At 40.1% G+C, this 27,662-nt stretch overlaps 1 protein-coding gene across 3 annotated transcripts; it reads left to right on the plus strand.

Moving 5' to 3' along the window:
• Positions 1-754: 754 nt before the first annotated feature.
• On the plus strand, positions 755-27,463 carry top1 (DNA topoisomerase I). 3 transcript variants are annotated; one of them, XM_035382674.1, is made up of 21 exons: positions 755-900; positions 1,261-1,285; positions 10,162-10,258; positions 11,720-11,834; positions 12,219-12,277; positions 12,766-12,858; positions 13,720-13,801; positions 13,922-14,016; positions 14,476-14,591; positions 14,893-15,014; positions 15,309-15,431; positions 15,569-15,756; positions 19,990-20,134; positions 21,614-21,757; positions 23,153-23,338; positions 23,994-24,062; positions 24,200-24,314; positions 24,722-24,849; positions 24,983-25,077; positions 25,173-25,322; positions 26,086-27,463. In XM_035382674.1, the coding sequence occupies exons 1-21, from the start codon at positions 868-870 to the stop codon at positions 26,186-26,188; spliced, it is 2,283 nt and encodes a 760-aa protein (XP_035238565.1). In that variant the 5' UTR covers positions 755-867; the 3' UTR covers positions 26,189-27,463. The 3 variants fall into 3 exon arrangements, with proteins under 3 accessions (XP_035238565.1, XP_035238566.1, XP_035238567.1); XM_035382675.1 differs by lacking the exon at positions 26,086-27,463 and having other exon boundaries at positions 24,987-25,077; positions 25,173-25,270; XM_035382676.1 differs by lacking the exons at positions 755-900; positions 1,261-1,285; positions 10,162-10,258; ... (2 more) ...; positions 12,766-12,858; positions 13,720-13,801 and adding an exon at positions 14,151-14,188 and having other exon boundaries at positions 13,931-14,016.
• The last annotated feature ends 199 nt before the right edge of the window (positions 27,464-27,662 follow it).

The raw sequence follows: 27,662 nt of genomic DNA on the forward strand, positions 1-27,662 counted from the left end.
TGATGTCAAATTCAACATAAAGAAAACAAAGATACAATAACAAACAGTTATTACCAAACAAACATTGAAAAATGGTTTGTGCAAATCCTCCAGGAGCACAAATGAAATCAGCCTATAAATAAAGAAATCATACATAATTGTAGACAAATGTGAGCGCCTCACACCATAATGAACTGAAGCAATATAATAGCACGCATTCATTTTCTTCATATTCCTGTACAATATTTTCTGTGGAAAAAAAAACAAAAACAAAAAAAAAAAAAAACACACAGGCTTGTTCCTTTCCCTGGGACTGTTTCACACGTTAACGGCCACACAAATTTTTTAAATAATTTTTTGATATTTGATAATGATATTTTAATGATTGCCTTCAATCAGAATTTCCTCACAAAATTTGCTAAACCTATTGGTTACGCGAAATAAATTATTTAAGGAGACTAAATGATATCCGGTAATGCGCTACAGTTTAATTTTCATCCAACGATAATTCTCGTGGAAGCTGGTTGCAGTACTTCTGCCCTTGACATTGCAGCCAAACACTACCCACACAGGCATCCAGGTCGGATTCCAGATGAAATGCTGGTAGTTATAGTGTTTTTCATCGCCACATGACTAGCGGTTCCTACCTCAGTAAAATGTAGACTAGTAAAGTCACAGACTAGTAAAGACCCCTAGTGTCTTCGAAAGGGGAGGTTCTTACATGATCACTTTTTTTAAATTTAAACGAACTGGAGCATGCGCAGTTCATGAAAATTCGGACTTAGTCTGTTACACAACTATTTCAATCTCCATTCTGTGCACCGCTGCACGCCGGCATTTCCTCCCAGACATTTCTTATTTTATTTTTTTAAATAAATCAAACGGACAATGAGTGGGGATCATGGACACAAGGACTCCCAGGTATATATCTAATTTCAGAAATATTTCGTTGTGTCATGGTCGATAAAGCTTTGCTTAGTCGTATCACAACTGCAGACAATTATGCTAACTGACAACAGTGAAAAAATGTACACAGCAAAACAGACTGCCCAGTGGTCATGATGATAATTAGCTAACGAGCAAGCCACATGTAGTCAGTAATGCATAGCTATTATGTTCATAAGTTTAACAGTAATATTCAAATATTGTGTTTTTAAAAATACATTTTCTTACCTAATTGTACTTGGCATGCTATCCAGCTAGTTGAAACTTAGTCTAGTGTCCTTTGAACAATTAACGTTACTGCCTAGTGACTTGTATAAATATTCTTATTTTTTGCAGAGCGATTGTGGGTATCGGCTTAATGGTAAGTTTGATATACCACCCCAATAAGCTGTGAATGTTTCTTAATACTGACCCATTAGTTTAAAAAAAAAAAAAAAAAAAACGTTTTATCTATAGCTTGGTACGTTAGCTAGTCGCCAGCTAGCTAGTTTTAAGGACAGAAATGGCGTCCCAGAGACTAAGTCCCTTCTGCTCTGCTCACAAGCGCCTATTGTTCAAATGAAGGGCTTATAAATCGCACTTATTACATTTTATATTTACATCTGAACACGGATTCTGGTAGAGCCGTACATTGTTTTTAAAGAAATGACCTTATTTGTTCTCAGTGACTGCGTTAAAGGGTCGTATTATGGTGCCGAAAGTAGTGGTTTGGGGGTTGAGGACTTAGTCTCTGCGCCATTTTCTTTTCCTCTGCTCAGTCTGCTGAGCTGTCTGAGTACCGAGAACACGAAGAGCAGATCGCCGTGATATGGAGGCTGAGCATGGAGGGGCGAGGGGATGCTATGTGTTCAGTTGCAGGTTGTGCGCTACGCACCTTTTAATACAAGTTTAATTTGTGTCATTTTCAAGAAGAAAAATCACATTTGTTTATTTGAGTTTACGATTCAAACTTTTATCATTCCAAATGTTTACATCTGGCCAAGTCATCTTGGATTTGCAGGATAAATACCAGCAGGGTTTCTGGCAAGCCATCTTAATTATTATGATTGAATCCAACTTAACAAATAAAGGATTACTAATTAAGTGTTTAATTCAATTAGAATAGTTTTATGGAAACCATAGTGTACAGTTATTCTGATGCCAGTTTGTTTTGGAGAACTTTTTGGCATCAAATTATTATGGTAATTTGCATGGTAAATTGTATTTTTAAAAATATGATATGAAATGTTGCTCAAGCTTTGTTATGTACAGTAGCTCAATTTAACTGTTATGATGAATCTTACAGTACCACTAATTGCATTTAATTGCAAAGTTATTGAGGAACACAGTGGAATGAGTCAAAGGGGCAGAGAACCTCTGAGCTTTATTTTAGTGTCAGCACTTTATTTGGGTGAACAATTTACTTTGCCTTTAACACATTCAACTAGCATTCTAAAAAGACGTTTCAATAAGATTGTATCTGGTAGCCATATACTTGTTTTATTATTCATTTCAGAAATTCAGATGATATTTAAAGTGTACTTCAGTTTTATAAAACGGCCAAATCTATTGGTTATATGACAGTGGTTTTTGATTGCAATGAGCGAGGTACTTAATGTTGTCCATTTAAAAACATAATTAAAGCAGGCCTGGTATGCTTTTGGTTGACATTTATAAACTATATAGGCCTATTTAAAATTAAGCTTAGTCATATTTTTTGTTCATGTTGATTATTTGTACTTTTTTAAGTACAAAATTATCTCTGTTTCAAAAATTGCTATGTATATTTCCCTTTAGGCCGTATTTGAAGCTATTGACATCTTGCCATGGGCTAGTTTGCCCCAATACTAATTATTTTTATTACAATACATAACCGTGCAAGTTTAACAGTTAGCCACACTCACTTGACTTAGTCTGTCCTACAGGATGCAGTGTTGGGCCCTTCCCTTTGGTGGTGCAGTTGTGCATTCTATATCTCAAGTGCATGCACACAGGTGTCCCTTGTGTGTGTTCACACTGGATACCATCTGCAAGAATGCCTATTCACTGGTAACAGGGATAGATAGCCACTGGAATATGCTGATACTATGTCAAGAGTCATGGAACTCCACTGGGACCAAGAGATAAAGGGGCAACATTCCCAAAGAACACAATTAAAATTTTAGAATAGAATGAGCAGATATTACTCAATTAGGGCCAGTCATTTTTAACTTTATATGATACCAATTTTGGCACACTGTCAGAACTAACATGCAGTGCCAAAATATGCCATTTTAACAGTGCCTAATGTCCTTAATGTTAGGCTTTCAAGCAATACATTGACATCCCCAAGCTTCTGCATCACATCTGTTGTGAACTACATCATCAAATTCATGTAGTTTATAAGCTAAATATTGTTACCCAGCACTCTGTTTGGGTAGCTAGCCAGAACCTCGGTGGCACATAGGCTAAGTTTCTGAAAAATGATGAGGCTAAATATTCTTCCAATTGACCATTGATTTTTCACAAGATAGCTATGGAATAAGGATATGATTCCCCTTTAACTTCACATACTGAAAATACATTTTCAGTAACATGCACATATGTTTTATTTATGACCTAAGTAAATAATAATGTGTCTGTCTGGCTTGTTTCATTCCTGAAAATTAGGCCTATGCTTAAGGTGATTGTTTTTTTTGCCCTGCCTTTGCTTAACATTTGATGTTGATGTTCAGACAGGTGCTGGGTTGTAGGTGATCCAGTGCCTATTGTCTTGCTACTGTGGTGTGTTTGTTTATCAAACTTGATTTTTTAAAGATGTTAAGCTTTGAAAGTAAAGTGTGTAAAAAAGCTTTACCTTTGGGCCTAGTGATTTTAAGGGCTTTGCCCAATTTTGGATACTTACAGTGAAGTATATATGGCAACGCGGAGTTAGCTATACCTTTGACATGACAAGTTTGGCAAGTTTATGTTCCCTTTAGGTGTAGGCTGCCTTGGCCTGAGCGGGAGCCAGTCTCTTACTGTATAACTCTGAAATGTCTACAGTAACATACCTATTGTGTTGAGTGTAACTTTATTGCTGCCAGGGTGCTGTAAATATTTTGAATACAGCAGGTGTAAAAGATAAAACTGTGGTCTATACAAATAATTTAGATGAACAGTAATATTTTGTTCTCCTTGGGTTCTATATTTCATCATTCTAGTTGATTTCCACATGGAAAAACCCTAAATGGAAAAAAACGCCATTTTTATGCTATGTGATGCTCTTTGAAATCATCAAGCACCACTTGCTTCAACCACCATCTTTAGCAGCTTGCATACAGGGGGGTGGAGTGATGGGAGGTGTACCTCTGTTCCAGGGCCCATTTGACTGCAGATCCGCTGTGGATATGCAGTCAAGTATACATGCAAAAAATGAGCAAAAATGCAAGTAACTGTTTTGAATGGCCTCTACAAAGCATGACAGTGCTCTGCCTATCCTTGTTTCTGGCCAAGGAGTAAAAGGAATATACATATGTTCACACACTGAGAACAGGTGAAGTTCAGGTCAAATTTACACCTTGTTTGTTGACAACTTTGTCCAGCAGTATAGCATGAGACCCTGTTTGAGTTTCTCCTTTGTAGTAAAAGTATTGCTTACCCTTGGAAACACAGCTTTGCTTTGTAACCTGATCTAACGCTCAAGTGCCTATAATGGTGTTGTACCTAATACAGTTGAAGATGCACAAGTCTAAACTGAGCAAGGATGTGACATGCGAATAACTTCTCTGATGCCTTCTTAACATTATTGTCTACAGATGTTTGTTTTTTTGATGCTACTCTATCATTGTCATAATCATTTACAAACTAGTGACCACAGTATCCATGTCATAAAAACACAGATTTTAATCATCATAGTGAATTTTTATTGCTCTCTTTCACATAGGTGTTGCAGAAACTATATTCGTGGGTCTGTTGAGTGCCAGTATTATTTTAAAATGAGTAATGCAGTATTCTACTCTGCAAACACATGTACTGTATGGTACCAAGATAGCAGTTGTGAATGATTATAAAGTCATTCATCCTGAGATTTTGATTGTATGTCAGAAATTAATTATGATATGTTGGGTACGGACACTTGATCTTTGCATTTATTAATTGTATTTTTTATGCCTTCACTGCATCATTATTATTAGAATAATTATTTACAATAATCTTAATAATACTTTTCATCTGGTGCCTTTCATACTCAAGGTTACCTTACATGATATTGAAAACCGTTACAAATAACACGTATATATGCACATGCATAGGATCTTGTTTGCCTAGATGTTTTTGTCATATTTTTTCCTTGAGTGGTACTTTTACTTGGAAATCCCAGGTCTGTTTTCAGAAAGTGCCATCAGAGAGTAATTTTCTCATCGGAATGGTGTTTCCTCACATAGGCTAGGCTGTATGCTTGAAACGTCCCATCACAAACTGCATTCCAACCCAGTTTTCCTAAGTCTGAGGAACAGACTTGTTTATTACTTTTTTCATTACTGGATCTTGAGCAATTCTAGTTTGCATATAATTCCTGGGGGTTTCCTCAGGCAACATTACTCACAACACTGGTCAGTTCTCGTGGACTTCTCTTTTGTTAGAGCACCCTTTTGTCCCTGTTTGTCAGAAATATGCCACTGAATGCGGATACAAAATGCATTATTAGGTCCCCTTCTTTTAAATGATGAGACATTTATGTGTGTTTTTAGTTTATATGTTGTGTTGTGCTACATGATTTCTGAGGATGTGTCCTACTTACTCACCAGACCTGCATAATTACATTAAAAAATTCTGTTTACATTTTTACATAATGATCAATATGTCCAGAAAAAAAATCAGTTGTCAGTTTTCATACGGTTTTTTTAAAATTTTGTTTTCCAGTCCTCCAGTGTATTAAGACTTTTCAGTCTTTTCATGGTCCTTCTGTTCCTTTTTGTACATCCTTCCCACATCTTTAGCAGGCCTGAGAGGCCTTGGTGAAGAAGATATTTTAGCGTGACTTCTGTGGTGGAGCAGTACAATACAGAACATCTTGTCTCTAGATGTCACCTTCCTAATAACGTAACATTACAAATAGAAAGTGCGCACGAGGCCAATGCATTGCATATGTTTTTTTGGCTTATTTGTTTGCATTTTGCAAACACCTGAGGTACAGTATGTTCTCTGGTGAATTTGCCTGTGAGCCAGCTGAACTGAAAATGGGCAAAATGAATTGCACATCACCAGGGTGCTCTGCCATTCTTTCTTTTAAGAATTTATTTCTTTTTTTTCACCTTAGAGATGTCAGTACAGTATTTAATATTTATTTTATTTATTATGAAAGCATATACCCCAGATATTGCAGAAGCTGCCCTTGCTTGGTTGTCATTTGTTGAGTTGGCCATGCAGTCATAAAGGATTGTGATGCGATAAGAACTATTACAAACCATTTGACAGGGTCACACTTCTATTTTGAGATTTGACAGTGGCATGCCAATTAATGGCACTCAGTGCTCTGAAATTATTTGAATAATCATTGCAGCTGTTCCTCTGGTCCAACTTTCTGCTCGGTGTTGTACAGCCCACTAGGATGCAGACAGTGACATAGTGAATATTGATTATTGGACGTCTTGAATAAGCAAAATGCTCACTATGGAAATTCAGAGCAGAATAAATACCTGTCTGGAATCAAGAAAAGAGACAATTAGTCTAATGGAACTTAATCTGAAATACAGTTTTTATTTTTTCTGTATTGATGGACTGCAGTGGCTAGCCATTCATTTTTATCCTGCGGTAGTTTGGCAGAAACCTCTTAAACCAAACAATGCCAGCTGGAAAAGCTGGGGTTGATTTTGACAATTTCCCTTGAGTGAATTCCTTCAGCAGAAACAAAAGACCGTATTTCGGTTTTCCTGTTAATTTAGTCTTTTTTTTAGTTCGCTTTCTAGAAATTCTCAAGCAAATCTCATTCCATTGAATGCCTTCTTTCTGCCATTGCATGGTGACAACCTCATAACCTGAATTTAATCTTATCAACGCTTTATGCTGCACGGTCATTACACCAATGAGAATTAATGCACACTATAAAGGTTTTTTTCTTACTCATTACCAAGTGATACCACAATGTGCTCTGTGATGAGGTTGCTGTGATAACCTTGTTTTTGAGTAAAAAAGTAAATCATCCTAAATTCTCATCTGTTTATACCTTTGGCAGACTTTGCCTCATAAATTTACCTTATAAAGTAGCTAAATAAATTCCAAATGAGGTTTGAGTTAGATGAAGTGTGTTTTCAGATGGAAGATTGAATCAATCCTGAGAAGTGGGGAGAATGCTTAAGTAGACTTTCAGTTTAGGAAGAACAGTGCTGGAAGGAGTGAATTCTCAGAATAAGCCTCCTAAAAAAATAGGTGAACAAACTTTTATGTGGTTAGCTGAATAAATTGGCATTTCTACTGCTTTGGACATTGATGATATGACCTGGAACCTACATGCTAATATTTCTAGCTTGGACGTTGCTATGTGTAATTGTATATCTAAACTGTGGTTAACTGTGGTTGTGTGTGTGACTCTTGGTGTTGTGATTGTAGATTTCTGATACCACTATTTTGCATTTCAGGGACAGGCAAACACAACGTATGCTGGTGATTTTAATGCTGTTGCATAAAAATAAAAAATAAAAAATAAAAAAAATATATATAGGATATATATATATAGCTATATATTTGTGCACAAGCACACAAAAGTCCAAAGAGGTGTTTTAAGTGACTGGTAAAGGCTTAGTACCAGTGATTAAAGACAGACTATTGCTGCAGATTTGGCACTGCGTCTGTCCTTATTGGTCTGGTTGAATAGCGTAAAAACTGTTTTGAGATTTGGTTGTGCTTTGTGCAGTTATGAGGGACTTTGGGAAACGCTGCTCAGATACTGGTGTTGCTGTTTTTTTCCTTTGATTTTGACTTGCATGCCGAACAAAGCCATGATGGAAACCGGATTGAGGTCATAGAGTGAATTGGTTTGCACTTGCCCTTGTGAAGGACTGAGTAGGGGAGCAGGAGGAGCTAGGCCTTAATACTGACAGAGGAGGTTTCTGATTTTCCAGAGCACAAACATCATTTCGCAAGACTGGAGTGTTATCCTAAGTCACTACTGGTATCAGTTATTAGATAATTAAACCCCGCCTTTCCTGGGGTGAGATGGTACAGCCAGCCCTCTGACACCAATACTAAGGCTACTGTCTGACATGGATCATGTTACTATGATGGTATAGTCTCACATGTACCGACAAGTGAGAATTTGGCAATATTCCATGCACACAGGTGCAGCATTAAAGATGGGCTGATAATTAACGGGCAATATGCCAAGTGGAGCATTCACTTCAGCCTTTGTTAGCATTTATGACATCACTTTACCATATGAAAAAGTGATGCAGCATGGTGTTTGACAGAGGGTTTAAAAAATACTAATATACAACTTTTTTTTCCTCCAACTTTACCAAGTTGTTTTAAATTCTGATAAAACAGACACATATGTACTATTAACTGATATAGAGCTAGTCCTCTAAGAAAAGTAAATTATTAGTTAAGTTAGTGTATGTTGCATGTGCATGCTAATTGCTAATTATATTAGCTGATTTTAGCGAACACTGTATACACTGTGCTCAATAAAAAAGCAGCTGAAAAATATCCTGTACATTTCTGATTTTACCCACATGTCTACTCGGGCGTTATGTATCATAATCCATTTTTTTCGGTGCCAGAATCAAAGCATTGTGATCCTCAATCTCACGATGGGTCATCTCAGCACTTGTACTCACTCTTGTTCATTCTGTTATTTTAATCATTTTGCTTCAAAGAGAATGTATTTTTGCCCTGCTTCCTCCCCACCGTTTAAGGTGATTGCACAGTGGCTGAGAATAGTTGAAATAACCATACATTATCACAGAGGGATGTATCCACTACACATCCACCAAATATCTATTAAAAGTAATGTCAATAACTATAATGACACACATTTCAAACCCGGCATAAAATCTGTATTTGAAAAAACCTGAAGATTGTATTGGTGTGGACTGACATGTGGCTACTGTGGCTACATCTAGCCTATATTGAGAATGGCAGAAGGCTTCATGGCTGTGAGTGCAATGATACTGACAGCAAGCATATCAGATAACAAAACAAAGATATTCTGATCACTAAAAATAGCTAGCTTGCACAGAAAAATATCTAGAAATTCTACTAATGCTGTTAGTAACCAACCCGTAATTTCACTTCACTCAGCGTGACAGGGCACTCAGTATCAGCCTATCATCAAGCGCTGCTGACCAACCTCAGATCCGCACTACACCAGCCTAAACCCATATACCCGCCTGCCAAAACTAAGACTGCTAGCTAGATTAGGCATTTCAGGTTGCCCATAGACATCTGATGAAGATATACAGGTCATTGCCTGCTACTTCAAACATATACAGTAGAATCCACTTAATTGCATAACAAATTATCGCAATTATAATGTAGTCTGAAACCATTCACGGATTTACCTCTATGGTCACTTTAAATTTTCTCTCAACACCTACTAGCTTGTGCCTTCATGCATGCAGTAGACCATTACAATACAGTTCAGTCCCTTAGGAGGATCTGTGTTTTTAGGCCAACACTGTGCACTGTATCGCATGCTCGGGGCAGCTGCCTCTGCAGTTGGAGGGATGTCAGTGTGAGTTTCACACCCCAGTGTGGATGCAGAGTTCTGTGTCAGACCCTGGGTGTTGTTGTGTCAATGTCTCCTGCCAGTCAGCCAGTCAGTCTTTCCTAGCCAGAGAGCGGGGATGTTATGAAGAACTGGTATTGAACCCAGATGTTTTCAGTTTAATAGGGATGTTAAAATTTATGAGAGTGGAAGGTGGCAACCTGATTGGTTCTAAAAAATGATCTGACCCATCATGCACACTCTCTCCGATGCGTTGGTCCTGGCTCTGCCTTGCAGATTTTGTGTCCATTTGGCCTGCCTTGAGAAAACCAATGTTTCAGGAAATGGACTGAATTTAAATTCTAGAACTTTCCTGACTGTAATCTTGCAAAGTGGAGTTGTAGTTGGAGAACACAGATTGGTGGAAGCCTGCAGGATGCCATTCTCTGCTGTGCCACCTCTCACCTTGTTTCCGAGTTGTATCCTTGTCAACTGTGACATTGTCAAGGTTTTCTTGTCTTGCCAGACAGAGCTCCAGTTAAATTGTCTTTCTTATTGTGGGCAAAACTCTTTAACGTGGGTTTCTCCTTGCACAGATTCTCACAAACACAAAGACAAGCATAAGGACAAAGAACGCAAACACAAAGACCACAAGAAAGACAAGGAGAGGGAGAAGTCCAAGTGTACTAACAGGTATGCCACCCCCCTCCCTTCTCTGTTTTCTGTCTCATTCATCACCCACACTAACAGTTAGCCTTTACGACTGTCACTCTTCTGCCTGTCACTCTGTCACACCATCATCTCGCTTTTGTTCTGCGAGTTCTGAGTTGTTTTCTGTCCTGAAGGGCAGTGATTGACAGTGTCATATTGCCCGACAGGAAGTGCTTCCTAGACAGGGCTGTAAACTTCACAAGTACCTGAAGCCAATTCTCTCACAGCTGTCATCCCCTTAAGTCCACTCTGTGCTTTCTCCTGACCTCCCTTTGAACCCACCCCCCCTTTTCCCCATACATGAAGGGGGTGGATCAGTGTTGTGGAGTGGAGGCCTGTCTTGATGAAAGCTGGTCCTCTCTGCAGTCAAGTGCATGTGAATGCATATATGGTGAAGAACCACACCATATTTCAATAAACAAAGGCATGATTGTGTGAATATATTATTTGGTGAGATCACCCTGAGCAGCAATGTCAAGCAGTTTCATTAAAGCATGAAATTGTCCTTTAGTGGATTACATGGCTACAGCAGTCCAGGCTGTACTCTAGAACGTGTAATGTGTAGTGCCTGGCTCAGCCCATCCATCATCCCTCCCTCTTGTACACACTGCTGATGGGTGGGGAAGTGACCGGGTACACATAGGTGCTTGATGCTATCAGTGTCCCCCCAGCTAAGTGCGTGCGCACATGCACACGCGCATGTACGCATGTTCTCCTTGTTTCTTTCTCCTGTTGCAACTCTGAATAGTAGTTATTTTAATATTGTGTGGATTCCAGGAGGTCACTAATCCAAGGGGGCTTGCTTTTAAATCATACCCTTTAGCAGTCATGTCATAATTAAAGCATTTTTAAAATAACTTTGCTACACATTGAGTACAAGCTAGTGTACATATTGTAATGTGGTCCTCTCTGTTGGCACACTCGGTCACAGGGTTGTTCAAGAATGGAACGCACTTCAATGACATCTGCAAATGATTTGCCGTCTTGTTTTTGAAATGGTGTGGTCTATGTATTTTGGCTGGGTTCGGATTAGCGCTTACGAAACCGAATATTTGAAATATCAGGCAATGGGCTCCAAGGGCTCTTGTGCTTTTTTTTGTGTGTGTTCTTGAAATCATTTTAATCTGCTTTGGAAGGCACGCTGTTAACCATTGGTCCTCTTCACTCTGCAGTACAGCAGCTGCACTGCGCAGTTGCTGCTGTAGTGGACTCAGCCAGCAGAGTTTCCATTCAGTGGTGAGATGGGGATACCCTGCTGACTGAGGCCGTCCCACCCTGGGGCAGCTCTATGGCCTTGTGGCACAGTCAGGATCCCATGCCAGATTCTGGGGTGCATCTCTGCATGGCTTTAGCTGGATAGTCCACCTGGATTTCCCTTAATCTGTGTGCTCTAGCACATCTGACTAATCTCTGCCGCATTTTGTTTTTGATTACAATTTCCAGCGAATACAAGGATTTCTCCGAAAAGAAACACAAAGACAAAGTGAAGCACAAAGATGGAAGTTTGGAGAGACACAAGGACAAGCACAAGGACAAGGAGAAGAGAAGAGAGGAAAAGGTAAGCTCACTGGAAGAAGAATTTGTCATTACCCACAACACCCTAGGGCATATTGTTGGTCTCAAGTGGCATTGCTCAGTTATCAATCTTAATGAAATTTGAACAGCCTGAACAGAGTGGATGTAGTCTTTCTGAGGGTTGCCTGCTGCATTTCATGAGGGTGTGGCATTTTCTCTATATAATGTTTTGTTCCGTAAAGTTCTTTAAGTACCATTTTTTCAGTTATACAGATCCCAACTTTAGTGCTAAGAAGTATGAATTTGTTTGAGGATTACATAATATATATTTTTTGAAAGGTTGTGATGGCATGCAAGAGACAGAGGTTTTGGAAGGGCTGTTTTGATTTCATTATGATCTATCAAAGTCTCTTCACTTTCCCCCCAGATCAAGTTCTCAAGTGTCGATGGCAAACCCAAGAAAGAAAAGGAAAACGGGTTTGCCAGGTAGTTGTATGACCTTGTTGCCGTTTTAAGTGAACACATTGAATACCTATGGAGACTCCAGTGTCATTTGACATGTTTTATGGATTGTTTTTCTCAAACAAACAAATGCACACACATGCATACTCAAACACACACACAGTCGTTATAATTGGTATTACAACTTCAAATTCATGTTGATTGTTTTGCAGGATTGCATTTGGTCTAAAAACATACAGGATGATCTATACTGTATAGTTTTCACCAATAATCACAGTGCCTTTCATAATTTTCATAGCATAGTCACACTATTGCGTGACTCATGATGTCAAACCTACATGCAAATATAGACTTTTAAAGATGATCTCTTCATAAGATTTGCTGTAAGATTAATTGCTGGTGTAAACTCCATATCTCTCTCTGATTCTGTGCATTTCTCAGAAACATGGTGCCATTAGTTGCACAGCTTGGGTTACATTTGCCTAAATGACTAAAATGTCGTGTTCCCTCAGTCCCCCTCGCTTCAAGTCTGAACCTGAAAATGATGACTTCTACCACTCTCCCAAACACGAGAAGTCTCTGAAGCGGGATCGGGATGACGATGAGTGAGTTTGTCTGCTGTTGTCACTTTGTGGACGTCCGTCTGAGGAGATATCTCTCTACTTATGTTAACTGAAGTATTTTATGTTTTTGGGGAGGTCATTTGGAGGTTACCTCTCTTATGATTTCTAAATGCTTTTCACTCTTCTACTATTATGAAAATGTCACATTTCATACTGTACCAGATATGGTATTTGACTAAATTAATTTAATTTTTAGATTTGGCAGTCGAATACTTATCAGTTGTCTGCTGATGTGTCATGCAATTGGAAAAGATCTGGAATGTTTCTCGCAGTCTCTTCACTGAAGACGGCTGCATTATTTTGTTTTAAATGGGACCACAAAAACAAAATGGAGGAATCACAGCCAACAAGACATTTGTTCATATAATACTCTGTGAATTTGAACCAGTGTTTAATTACTCTTAATCCCCTTAACAACTCGGCATATTCTCTTCAGAACTTGACAGTCAAGGCAGTTCAGTACAGTGTAATTTAAGCAAGTTGCAAATTGACCTTCTTAGTAATCATTGAATGCTGTAAGATACTCCACTGTATACTATCAAATATGCAAGCACTTGCATACATTTAGTGAATCAAAGCTTCATGTTTTTTTCTGAATCATTGTTACCAGGGAACTGAAGGCTTTGAAAAAATGTTGCCAAATCTCTTGGCTGTCACGTAAGTCCAAGTTACTGCATTCTGGGGCTGCACAGATACCCATTGGAATGTTATGAGTATATGTGAAACTCAGGTGTTCAAGTCAAGGTAATGAACTGTTTTGGACTGAAAAAGTTGTGCAAAGAACTGTAATTTCATCAGTATTCATTTAGAAGGTAATGCTATCTGGTTGTGTGTCCCATACAGTTATGATTTCAAGCCTAAAAAAATTAAGATTGAAAATGAAAAGAAGGCAAAAAAGAGGAAACAAGAGGAGGATGAGGAGGAGGTAAGCGCCATGGTGCCGTCTCCTGTTCTCTTTTTCCTCCTCTCATCAGTTATTTTACCTTTGCAGAGATAAGGGAATTCTTTCCCCAGTTAACTGCTCATTTCATTTTGGATGTGTCAGGATATAAAACCCAAAAAGAAGACAAAAGATAAAAAAGGAGGAGAAGGCGATGGCAAAAAGAAGGCCAAGAAGGAGCCAGAGGAGAAGTGGAAATGGTACGACTGCAAGGGGAAGTTGGGACTTTGACTGTGACAGTGAAGCTTAGCTCTGGCCCAGGTCTAATGTGATTCAGGAGACAAAAGATGAACAACTCACTAAAATCTATACTTTATGTATTTGACTTGCTTAGTTTCGACATTGACTGATGAGTGGACCTTTGGATTACCAGTAAGTATAAGTGTTACTGCATCAATCAAGGTTATAGAGAAAGAGAGATCTCAATTTAGCGCTCGAAGTGGGGAAGAAAAAGCAAGTTATCAAATTCGAGAGAAATCGGCAGCAGTATTTTATTTTCCGTTTACCATTTTGAGTTTGAGTGCAGTATATGTGGAAAAATATCAAAAATTCCTCCATGGAAATTGTAAAAAGGCCTCCAATCAATATACAACAATGTGTGTCAGTTAACACCCTTTCCTGATACATCGATGTCTTATCACTTTCACCATGGTCTGTAGGTGGGAGGAAGAGAGGTACACCGATGGCTCAAAATGGAGGTTTCTGGAACACAAGGGACCTGTCTTTGCACCTCCATATGAACCACTTCCCAGCAAAGTAAAGTTTTACTATGATGGTACGTTACTTAAAAAATATATATTATTAACTGGTCTGGAAAAAAATAACCATAGCATGCTTTTGTATTTTTGATATTTTAATGTGTAAGGTAAAACACAAACAAGAATTTTGGTGAAATGGGCATTTATGCTTTGAATGTTCTCACAGAATCCGTAGCTTTGTTATGTTGAAAGAATGGTCTATATAGTTTGTGATATAGTTGGTTCTCTTGAACTGTCTTGAGGAGTCATGCATTGTAATCTGGGTGAGCCGTCTGTTTAAAGTGCCTCTTCTCCTACCCCATTGTGGGTTCTCTACAGGGAAGCCAATGAAGCTGAGTGCACCAGCTGAGGAAGTTGCCACCTTCTTCGCCAAAATGCTGGACCATGAGTACACTACCAAGGACATCTTCCGTAAAAACTTCTTCAAAGACTGGAGGAAGGTAAGGGGTTTTGTTTTTCCGGTGTCCCTGTTCTCAGAAAATTGTGATGCATGGCCAGGAAAACGTGTTTGGTTTAACAAGCGATGACAGGTTCGTTTTTCTTTTATTTAATACATTTCCAGATTGAACTTGGTTGTGGAAATTTACGCCCTCACACATTTGAGAACTTTCTTGCATTCATGAAGTCCCAAAGGGAAAGGGATCTTTCAGTGAAATTTTAGTGAGTCTCTTACAATTAAATTGACTAATAATCATTTGGTTTGTTTTGTTTGTTACTTTGGCACCCATCCCCAGGAAATGACATCTGAGGAGAAATCAAAGATCACCGACTTGAACAAGTGCGATTTCACTGAGATGAGTGATTACTTCAAAGTACAGTCTGAGGCCAGAAAGCAGATGTCAAAAGAGGAGAAGCAGGTGAATAGTTTAAATCCAGGAGGTTAGCCTCTCCTGGCCTATGTGGAGTGTGGCGCCATCAAAACGCAAAGAACAACTGCACTTGGGCCGATTTTAAATGAATCATTTGTTTTTTTATTTGTCTTTGTGGCCTGTAGAAAATCAAGGAGGAGAACGAGCGTATCCTGCAGGAATATGGCTTCTGCGTGATGGACAACCACAGGGAGCGAATCGGAAACTTCCGTATTGAGCCCCCAGGTCTATTCCGTGGGCGAGGGGACCACCCCAAGATGGGCATGCTGAAACGCCGCATCCGGCCGGAGGACATCATCATCAACTGCAGCAAGTGAGTGAGCCCAGGAGAGGGCGTTCAGATTGTGCTTTTATTCCCCAGAAGTGACAACTGATGCTCTTATTTACATTTCTTTCACATTTCTAACCCAGTTACACCTTTCCTTGTTGCTACATAATTTATGGGAGGTTGTTCAATGCAGTTACATTAGACTACCAGACAACATGAAAGAAAGCAACGTAAGCTAGACAACATATATACAACATATATAACATAACAATCACCTATAACATAACATCATTTGTTAATTCTTGCTGGAACTAATTCAATTGCAATAAAGCAGTTCGTAAAAACTGCCTTCATAGAGAACAGCTGGGCTCTAGACCCACACGGGTTCATGGGAGGTCTGCCGCAAACTACATATCAAAAAAGTAACTGTAGGTAATATACTTTCCTCCAACACACCAGTGAAATTTAACACTGCACTGCTTACGTACAATGTTCTGATGACAGTATACACACAGTTGACTTTGTTTATGTTGAAAACATATTAATTCCGTATTTGGGCATATGTCTGGGTAAACTTTAATAAGGGGTGAGGTCGCTGAATCTGTTTGCTCATTTGAGAGTTGTGGGCTCAAAGTTTGAGAACCACTGGTCTGGAGCCGAGAACTGAGGGGAGAACGCCCCTCAAATGTGCTCATAAATAAGGTAATGTATTTCCACTGAATGGGTTTTATAGATTATAAAGCAGTTCTCTAGTGGCAAGGTGCCGATAAGCCCTCCTCTTGGAGCCTCCTGTTGGACAATTAACAACATCCCATTATGGCTCCTGAATCATTCCAGCAAGCTATTTTAATTACAACTAATTACACTAATTTGCATCCTGATTCAGAGTGGTGCCCATGGCGATTGACACACATTTATTTGTTTTGTTCAGCAGTACTCATGTTGACCTGTCAGTAATACACTAGTGTTTACCAGTGGCAGAATATAATTTGTCGACTGTTGATTTTGGGATGTTTTACTGGAGAGAGAATAGAGATGGCTTTTGAATCAGTTGCAGAATAATAAAATATAAATATTTTGCTTTTGTGCTATTCATGTTTCTCAGTATTTCCACACTTACAGTTAAATCAGCTTTGTTGATACTTCATTGTAAAATGCCACTAGACAATTTTAAAGAATTTGAATAAAAACATTCAGTGTGGTCATGTGTCAGAACATTTCAGTACATTGTAATTGGCTCATAAAAAATGGTTGTCATTTCCATAATATTTCAGTATTGCACTTGTGTAAGTTGGTCTGGATAAGACTATCTGCTAAATGACTAAACGTGTGTAAATATTATATAATATCCTAATACTGTCTATTCCTAGCAATGTTGATACTTTCTATTTACATGATCACCTATGTAAACTAGTTAAGTAATTGCCACTTAATCATGGCCAGTTGTGTTTTACTAGACATGGGGGCATTTTGCCAAACCTATTTCAGTTGAATTACAGGCTTTTTTTATGGGGCCCTACTCATAAAATGAAATCTTAGACAGTTTACTGTATTGAAGAATAAATGTAAATGTAAACACATTAACATTCCCTTTCACATCACACATGAATGGATTATAGTTATTTTGTGAAATGCATTGAAATTGTTTCAAGTGAAACCTGGGAAGACAAAAATTTTTTTGAGAGTTCTAGTTTGAAGAAATTGTAGAAGAAAAGTGCATCTATATAGCTATCATGTTTTTATGCGTATGTTCTTTTTTTAATGGTAAGTTGCGTGCTGTGGATGTGAGTAACTTGGAATTTAAATGAATTTTTTAAAAACATTTTCATTGAGATGGGAATACAGGGACAATTAAGAAAAGTAAGTGTTACACCGTTTGCAAATATTGGAATGGTGTCTCTTTCAGTGGTTATCTGTGGTCTATATTGTGTTGGTAAAAAGGTCTGGCAGCACTACCACGGCTTCATCTTCGTCATGCATGCATTTGCTTTTTTCAACCACAAGAGGCCTCTATGTGCCTTTGAATGATATCAAGAACAAATTATTTTGGAGCAGTTTTTTTGCAGCAACTTGCATTTTAATGAATATTGCAAAGATGACTTGAATAGTGTTAGGTACCTCGGTCAAGGATACAATGAAGTGGACTACAAAGTGTTAAAACTGGCAAACCTCTGTACCATGCTTCTTCTTACAACACCGTTGACCTGTCACGTTTAGAATTTACAATTACAATTAGGTATTTAGCAGATGCTCTTATCCCGAGTGACTTATGAAGTAGTACTTCATCAGGAGTGAACATTTGACACTGGCAGGGTCAATAATTAACTTCCGAGTACCATGAAAACAAGAATGTGCACTGACAGTAACGAATAGACCACAGAAGCATACAGATATGTCTAGTACAAAGCAAAGTGCAGAGCATACAGCTAACTCTAGCAAGCAAGGAGTGCATTGCAATAACTTGACACGAGAGTCCAAGTGCCAGTGCACAGTGAGCAAGCGTTGTAAGTCTAGGTTAGGATGGATCATGTAAGGTGCTGTGGCTAGAGCTGGAAGTGAGGTGTTGCTTGAGACGAGTTTTCAGTTTGCGACGGAAACTGGGGCATGCCTCCGCAGTGCTGAATGAAGGGGGGAGGTCGTTCCACCGCCTGGGGCCTGGGAGTCTGGACCAGGCCAAGCGATGGCCAGGCTGTCACAGGGAGGGAAGCGTGGTGTGAGTGAACCGTGGCCTGGAGGTACTGTAGTCAGGAGCTGCGCCTTTGAGGGCCTTGTATGTCATCACCAGTGTTTTGAACTGGATGTGAGCAGCAACTGGGAGTCAGTGGAGTGAGTGCAGCAGGAGTGAGGTGTAAAAAACTGGGCAGGTTAAAGACCTGCCGGGCTACAGCATTCTGAATGAGTTGAAGGGGTTTTCCAGAAGAAACAGGTAGACCTGCAAGGAGGGAGTTGCAGTGGTCCAGTTCATACAAACGCCCTTTGATAGCTGAACTGGACTACTGCAACTGGACTACGTTATACAGCTTCTATAATAATTTCCAGTACTTGGTAAACAGTATTTAAGCATACTTGTCTGTTTACTGTGACTGCAGTAGGTGGTCGGGAACACTGTGTCGATTATGTGATCTTTATCAGCGCTTATTGTGGCTGATGTCATTCTCTCTTGGGTGTGGGGGTCTCTGCATCCTTTGACCAGAAGGGAGTTGTGTGTGAAAGAGCCCCCCTCCTCTCCATATGCATTGTCCTGCCCTCCGCTTCCCAAGAAACCATTGTTCCTCTGCTAGTTAACCTCCTCCCCAGCTCCGCCCCAGAGTATTTCTGTCATAGTTTTTGTCATCATCATCATCATCATCGTGGTAGTGGGGCTTGATGTTTTGCTGTTGGCGGTGGTGCTATTTTTAACCAGAGGATTTAAACTCTGCATACCATCCTGTATGCTTCTTGCGGTGTCGTGGGGGGCCACATGGTGCCGTTGTGTTTACCCCAGTGTTCGCCTGTGACAGTGTGTCAAAGGCCGTTTCCTGCACATGTTGCCACTAGCCTTGCATGTGCTAACAATAACATGGCTCTGAGGACCTCTGAGGTCCAGATGGAGGCCTGGTGGACAAAGTGTTCTTGATTTCCAGATGAAGTTTTTCAGCTGGACAAACTAAGACCAGTAAATACATATTTAGTTAATTGAAACAAATCAGTGGAATTTGTTTATGTTTCATGCATTGGTTTCCAAGGAATAGTTTTTTCCCCCTTTCAGGTGTACAGACTCGACCAAACGAGCAGACTGATTGGGCCACTCCCATTGTGGTTTAATGGTACCTGAACAAAAGGAGGAAAATGGAAGGCCATGTAATATTGTTTCCTCGTCCCTACATGAAACATTTCCCATTTCCCACTGATAAATACGGTCAGTTTGACTAGGTGAAATACAGGTTTTATGTATAATCTTAAATAATGTTTTCACAAGCTCCATAGTACACTTAACCATACCCACTTTCAGTGGAGCGGTGTCAGGGTGAGTTATGGAAGTCAGAAAACAAGAACAATAAAGAGGTTTGTTGTTTAAATCTCTGCAGGTTTGAAAGTCTCATATGCCCTTAGTAGATCCTGGAAGAACTCGCTCTTGTGCCTGCTGTGGCACTTGATGGTTGTTCTAGGCTTGTGTACTGACACCTAACCCTGTGTATGTAACTGTATCTTATAGCTGTGTACCTCCTGCAGTGGGACATAGATTGCGTGATCTGCATGTTGTAATAATTTGTGTCCAAAATGCTGTGCTATTTCCAGGGACTCCAAACACCCCAAGCCTCCTCCAGGCACCAAGTGGAAGGAGGTGCGACATGACAACAAGGTGACATGGCTGGTGTCCTGGACAGAGAACATCCAGGGCTCCATCAAGTACATCATGCTGAACCCCAGCTCCAGGATCAAGGTCAACAAAGTTATATTCACTTCCTCATTTGCTAATCTGCTAATCTGATCTAATCTATCTAATGTCTGTTCAAATATAAAATATGTTAACATATGGACAGTCCCATGAAATGTATGCCCCCTCGTGATTTCCTCTGTTATTGCAAATTTCTAGATCATTATACAATGTAATTGGCCATAATTTAATGCAAATATCCAAAATATGTTTTATGCTTCATAATAGTTTATGCAAATATGTAATTTCTTAACAATGAAATGAATTGAAAATGGTTTGGGATTTGGTGATTCTGTGCAAGTGCCTGAATTATGTGATAATCTGTTATGCAATTAAGTGGATTCTACTGTATTTGTTTGATGTGGCTGGCACTGTACTGTGTCTCTTGTTGTCAGATCTTGCTGCCCGTTTCAATGCACTCGCAACCATGAAGCCCTCTGCCATTCTCAATAGATGTAGCTACACTAACCATATGTGGTTGTTTCCTTGTGGGTGGTATGTTTTTAGAACATGTGTGCAGTTGAGGGGAGGAGGTGGGGTGGCGGGGACGTCCCGACCACGGCCATAAAATACTCAGGGTTCTTTCATTACAGATTTTATGTCTGACTTGAAATGTACTATGTGTTATTATAGTTATTGGCATTACTTTCAATAGATATTTGGTGGATGTGTTGTGGATACATCCCTCTGTAATCATTTATGGTTATTTTAACCATTTTCAGCTCCTGTACAATCACGTTCAGTATGATAATAGTGAGTTGCATAGCAAAGGCAGAGAATTGGGGGTAAATGGGGACTTGTGGCTTAAACAGAAAGAGTGCTGTTTCTGCATATGCACGTCTTCATAAACTGCAGATTATTGACTGAAGCCTGTGTCCAGCTGGGTTGCTGATGCCCCTTATTCACTGGGTTGAATGATTCTCCTGGGGTGTAAATTTTCCCCATCAGCTGCCACACCCCCTGCTCTGCACATCAACATGAGCACTCTAGGAGATGGCCAGTGCTGTTGCTGTTGCAGTTTTCTGAAGTTTTCAAAGTACCTTTGTAATAAAGGGCATACGTAATTCATCTCAATATCTAGTCATTTCAGCAGAGTGTAGCAGAATACTATCTCTATGCTGTGTTATGGCAAGTATTTTTTCCAGAAACAGTCCAAACCAAAATAAAACCATAAATCCAGGCAACTGTCTTTATTACTGCTGACACAAAGACATGATGTTCCCTGGCTAGAAAACGAGTGTTATTCTTATAAATTCCATGACTCAGTGTTGAATTTAGAAGTTCAGCTTACTTGAAAACCAAAGGTTTCACATTAGTATGTTTTTGAGAGAGACAAAGAGAGAGAGATATAAAAATACCATAGAGATTCACGAACACTCAGGAATATGAAACGATGAATAAAAAAAGTTGATAAAGGTTTGTGTATCTGAGGCCCTGAAAGTAACCGCTTCTTGCATGTCCTTGCATTTCCACTCCCACCTATAGGGAGAGAAGGACTGGCAGAAGTACGAGACGGCCCGCAGACTAAAGAAGTGCGTGGACCGACTCCGGTCTCAGTACCGGGATGACTGGAAGTCCAAAGAGATGAGGATCCGCCAGAGAGCAGTAGCCCTGTATTTCATCGACAAGGTGAAGAACAAAAATCCGGGGAAAACAGCGGCACTCTGTGGATGCATCAGAAATGACATCTAAGTCCACACTGAAAAGGGTTTCTTTTATTCTGAAAAGATGGTGGTGATGTTGTTTTAGCAACATTGATTTTCTTTTTTAAATTGCCACTACAAAGTAGTCTCAACCCATAAGTCAGCCATTTTTAGGTCAAATGGAACAAGGTGCCAGTAAAATATGCATTCTTTAGAACAGTAAGCAAACCTTCCTGTGCATCACCCACTTAGTGACTGCAGAGTAATGATACACATGCAGTACAACACTGGCATTTTTCCCATGTAAATTAATGGGTTATGTTTTTGCTGTGTCAGATGAGATCTCCTTTTGCCTTTTTTAAAAGAGTAGTTTGGCAGCCATTTTAACATCCTTGACTCTTTGACCCCATATAAGCATAGCGTTCATCGTTGGAACAAGAAATAGAGCTGAGTACAGCTGTGGATTGTTTGTCAACTGGATGCTTGTACTTGCTGATGTTCACTTCACTGATGCGTTCCTTCAGAAATGTGGTTAAAGGAATACTATGCAGGATTTTCACCTTGAAAATATTCTAAAATTATCATGCTTAGTCATCTATATGATGTGCTGACAATCTCAGGCTTTGCTCATATTTGCCAAATCTCTGCTCTTTTTTTATTCTAAAATGTGTTTGGGACATTTCTGGGTGTGATGGTCTTTTCTGCATGGGGATGGGTGGGTGTGGCTACAGAGTCTGTGCAGTGTTATCGGGTTTCAAAGAAGAATTTGTCACTAGCTAGCTACTGCAAGGTGAAGAAGCACAAATATAGTGAAGTGAAACGAAAAGCCACCATGGCTCGTTCAAAAACCAGAATCAGCCTCGGAACTGCTTTTCCTCAATGGCAACAGCCAAAGTTCACCAAGGGGATGAAAAGCAACATGGAGTTGTTTTCTGTTGTACCTGTAAGTAACCTTACCTCTAGCTATCCAGGTAGCCAGGCTGCCTGCACTCAAGCATGTTTCTTGATTTTAAAGGTGGTGAATGGGTGGGCTTGAGGATAGAGGAGAATTCTTTAATTGAAAACACAGGACCACAGCAGGGTTAAAAATCCTGCATAGCACAATTTTAAATCAGGGGTGTTTTTATATGTTCACACTTTTTTCCCTTGTTTACATTGTAAAATACCCAGCCTGTTGTGTACACCTCTTATTATAGTGTAACCTAACAAGTAAAAACAATTGCATGTCCACTGTTGTATTTTGTAAAGTGTATTATATATATATATATATATATATATATATATATTATATAGTGTATTCCATATGGTAAGTTGCTTTTGGTTTGTGTGCCTCATAACGCTGCCATAAGTGAGTGAGTGCCTTCTGTCCTTCCAAACACAGCTAGCCCTGCGAGCAGGGAACGAGAAGGAGGAGGGGGAGACGGCGGACACGGTGGGCTGCTGCTCCCTGCGTGTGGAACACATCAAACTTTACCCTGAGATAGACGGGCAGGAGTTTGTCGTGGAGTTTGATTTCCTGGGAAAAGACTCCATCCGTTACTACAATAAAATTCCTGTGGAAAAGAGGGTAAGAGGAGGAGGTGGAGGCAAAAACCACTCGGTTTGTCTGTGCCTTTAATTCTAACGCTCCTACATTAAGCAGTGTGGACTGCAACAGGTCTGGGTCCTGTACGGTTCGAATGAACTCCTGTCAAACTGTCAATAGAAAAAATGTCAATAGAAAATGAAATGAATGTGTGCGAGCAAGGCTGTTGGCAGCTCACTATTTTTGTGTTTTTGGGAACTCCAATTTTAAATGTTTATATGTTTGCATCAATGCAGCAGTGGAAAGGTTCTGTAGAGGTAGTGTATGTGTGCGTGTGCGCGTGTGTGTGTGTGTGAGATTATCTGGGAGGATGTTTGTACAGACAGGTGATCTAGGCTCTAAAGGGTTTCCGTCAGCACTGCCTCACAGGGAGGTCTGTTTCCTGCTATTACTGGCACAGAAACGGGGTAGATCCTGAGAGGGAGGGGAAGAAAGCGGCAGAAATGTACATTCAACACACATTGAATGCGCTTTATATAGCGCTTTGGATAAAAGCGCTATATAAATGCAGTCCATTTACCATTTACCATGGCACACATGCGCACATAAATACACACTTAAATACATTTTGAGACAGTTTTGACATTTTAGGAAGGTTCTTGGTCAGAGCTAATGGAGGTATTTGTGCTGTCTCCAGGTCTTCAAGAATCTTCAGCTCTTCTTGGAAAACAAGCAGCCGGAAGATGACCTCTTTGACCGCCTTAATGTAAGCGAGGCTGTTTCGCCTTCCTCTACAAAGCTGTACCTTGGTGCTTAAGCGTGGGTCCACACGTGACATGCTTTTACCTCACAGTAATAAATGCTGTAATCAGACCTGACTTGATTTTTGTTCCCTGCCCCCAGACCTCAATTCTGAACAAGCACCTTCAGGAGCTGATGGACGGACTGACGGCCAAAGTGTTCCGTACCTACAACGCCTCCATCACCCTGCAGCAGCAGCTGAAAGAGCTGACCAGCCGTGAGTGAGCCCAGTCTGAAGACACTGAGCAGCAGCTCCACACAGAGCTCAGAGTTGAGCTCAGCACACCGAGTACTGCAACTGTAATAAAGATTTAGTTTAAATTTTAAGATGATTTATGACCTTGAATAGTTCTTCTCTGTGTATCTTTACGTATCACTGTGCATTATTTTGATATAAAAATATATATTATCCAGGTGATCTCAATGAACACAGCATAAATTAATGAATGTTCACATGATGTGATCTTGGATATTTTTCCAGGACTCCCTAAAATATTAGTGTGATATAGGATCTGAGGACAGACAACAGCTCATTGGGTTTATGGACAGTGTGATGGTAATGGTGAGAGTGGGGCACATCAATGAATCACTGCAGACTCTCCACTGTAACTGCTCTCTCTCCAGCTGAGGAGAACATCCCTGCCAAGATCCTGTCCTACAACCGGGCCAACCGAGCCGTGGCCATTCTGTGTAATCATCAGAGAGCCCCGCCCAAGACTTTTGAGAAGTCCATGCAGAACCTACAGACCAAGGTAAGAGGTGTTCCCACCACCATCGTCATGGCAACAGGAATCCCAACCCCCTGCCATCTCCTTCAGCCTGTTTTCCTGTTTTTTTTTTTTTTGCTTTCTTGTCTGTCTGTCTCATGATTGCGCATCGTCTCAGATAGATGCCAAGAAGGACCAGCTCTCTGATGCCAGGAGAGAGCTGAAGAGCGCCAAGGCAGATGCCAAAGTGCGGAAAGACGAGAAGACCAAAAAGTACGTGCGGGGTGGGGTGCGGAGCACTGCCTTGTATGTCGCGCATCGGCAGGAGGACAGAGGTTCTGAGCGGTTCTCTCACCCTGTCTTCTCAGAGCCGTGGAGACCAAGAAGAAGGCTGTGCAGAGAATAGAGGAGCAGCTCATGAAACTTGAAGTGCAGGCAACAGACCGTGAGGAGAACAAGCAGATCGCTTTGGGCACCTCCAAACTCAACTACCTGGACCCACGCATCTCGGTAGCCTGGTAAGTGCTCATCCACCATTCAGAGGAGTAGCAGCAGTAATCAAAGATTATACCACTGTCCAGTATAGCTATTACCATGACACAGACTCTTTGTGCAGTGGTGCACAACAAACATGCAGTGGTGGTGGTTTATAAATAATTATATATAATCAAATCATTTGAATAAAATAAGGGGTAGAAGAGCTAGTAAAAGCTACATTTCCAAGAAACGTTGACGATTGAAATATGAATGTGTTGTTTGGTCATGGAGACTGTGCCTCAGATGCCCGCTTTATTGATGCTCACAGCATTAAATTAATCTTTGAAAGCCTAAGCTCAGAAGTAATTTTATGTAGCCCTGATTGGGAGTTTGAGGACGGAAGTGCACTTGCAATGTGGTGCAACAATAGCAGCTGCAAAAGGGGAAAAAAATGCAAGCGGGAACAATGGGGTTGCACAAGCGCCAAACAGCGTCCCAGCCCGTACTTTCCTTACTAACGGGGAGAGGATTGCAGAGGTGCCAAATGTTCCAGCTGAATGGATGTTTTTCCTCCAGCACCCCTGCTCCTCTGGAATTGTAGGAACCTGCCTGGGCATTTGGTAGCTGACCTGCATAGTTCTGAAGAATTCACCTTACTCCATGCAGCAGTCTCCTCCATGCCTCACACCGTGCCAGCGTGCACTAAGGCTTTCTGCTGATAAGTTCATAACAAACAACCTTGTTTCTCTCTCTCTCTCTCTCTTTCTCTCCCCTTTCATTCCCTTCCCTTCCTCTTTCCTCTAGGTGCAAGAAGTGGAACGTGCCCATTGAGAAAATCTATAACAAAACCCAGCGGGAGAAGTTTGCCTGGGCCATTGACATGGCGGACGAAGACTTTGAATTTTAATCCCATTTTAAAGTTCCAAATGTTTCCTTCCCTTGTAATTTAAAAGACATTTTTAAAGTATGTTTGTAGCATCACTGATTCCACCATGTGGTCAACCTGACCAAGGAGAAAGAAGGGGTCAGAGGAAAAGGCTATTACAGGAGGTGGGCATAAGGGCTCGGGATGGGGGATGGGCGAGGGGGGTCAGGGGTAGTTGCAGAGGGAGTATGGGAAGGAAGTTCTTTTAGGTAGTTGGATTGATGTGACTTCAGGTGTCCACACTGGAAGACTGTGCAAAGTGACTGCCCTTAACAACCACATAGCAGTAATCCCCCTGGACTGGGGAATGACAGATGCTCGGCCCAAACAGGCTTAACCCTGCGTCAGCGAGGCACCTGACTTTACAAACTCTGTGGCTTATAGCTGCTGTATTCAAGAGAACTGCTTGTGTTTTTATCATTTCATGTTTTGTTTTTTTGCTCTCTTGGTCCATTTCTGCCCCTAAGATTTATTGATGAATTCTATATTTTAATAGAAAAAGATAAATCAAAGAGTTCCTTAACGTACACCCACGCCTTGTAAGAAAGTGAAATGCAAGACCAGCTGGGAATTAACTGACTGAAGAAGCTGTGTGTTTGGGTGAGCGTGTGACGTGGTAAATGTGCATTTTAGCTCAGCTTTGAATTGTGTGTAATTCTGAACATGAATGAGGGTGTATAGATAAACATCCTATTACTGTTAATATAACTTTAGCAGACAGAATGTGAATTTTTTTGTTTTACAGTTTCTATCAGGGATTTTTTTCTTCAGTGTATTTGTGAACCAATGCTTTTAAATCCTATGAAACTCTTTCTACATGGTTCTGAATCACCATTTGGTTTTAACTTAATTTTACTGCCTGTTTTTAACAGAGGAACAACAGTCATGTCTTTGTTACTTGAAGCAATGGCTATGTTTTAATGTACTAGTTTGGGCAAGTTTTCTTCCCAAAGGTCAGATGGAAAAATGTGAGGGATATCAATTTTGCCAAAAAAAAACCCTACAATCAACCATTAAGCTGCAATTAGGGCGTTTATTTTTTTGCAGTTGTGTAAAGAATGAAGGAGGACAGTCTAACATGAATTAATGTGAATTCTCACAGGTAACTCTGGACTTACTTTTGTTTTGTTCTAGGAAGCATTAGCATTAATATAAGCAGCCAATGTTAATTCTTTACCAGCTTATTCCACCTCTTGTCCAAGCCTTCATTTTTGCCCTTGTAGGTTATTTAAAAATAAAAAATACAATTCAAATACATGATGTTCTCTGCTGTGTGTGTGTGTGTGTGTGCACGCACAATGCTGTCCCCGCATAACGCAACTGGATGTAATTTGAGTTTACAATAGAAATTGATTTTAAAAATTTGGGATTGTTTGCATTTTTTATAAACAGATTACAATGGCTGAACTGAGACAGGCTACACCACATTAATTTAAGTGCAAATGAACCTTAGTAG

The sequence above is a fragment of the Anguilla anguilla genome, chromosome 11, assembly GCF_013347855.1.
Source record: "Anguilla anguilla isolate fAngAng1 chromosome 11, fAngAng1.pri, whole genome shotgun sequence".
NCBI lineage: Eukaryota > Metazoa > Chordata > Actinopteri > Anguilliformes > Anguillidae > Anguilla > Anguilla anguilla.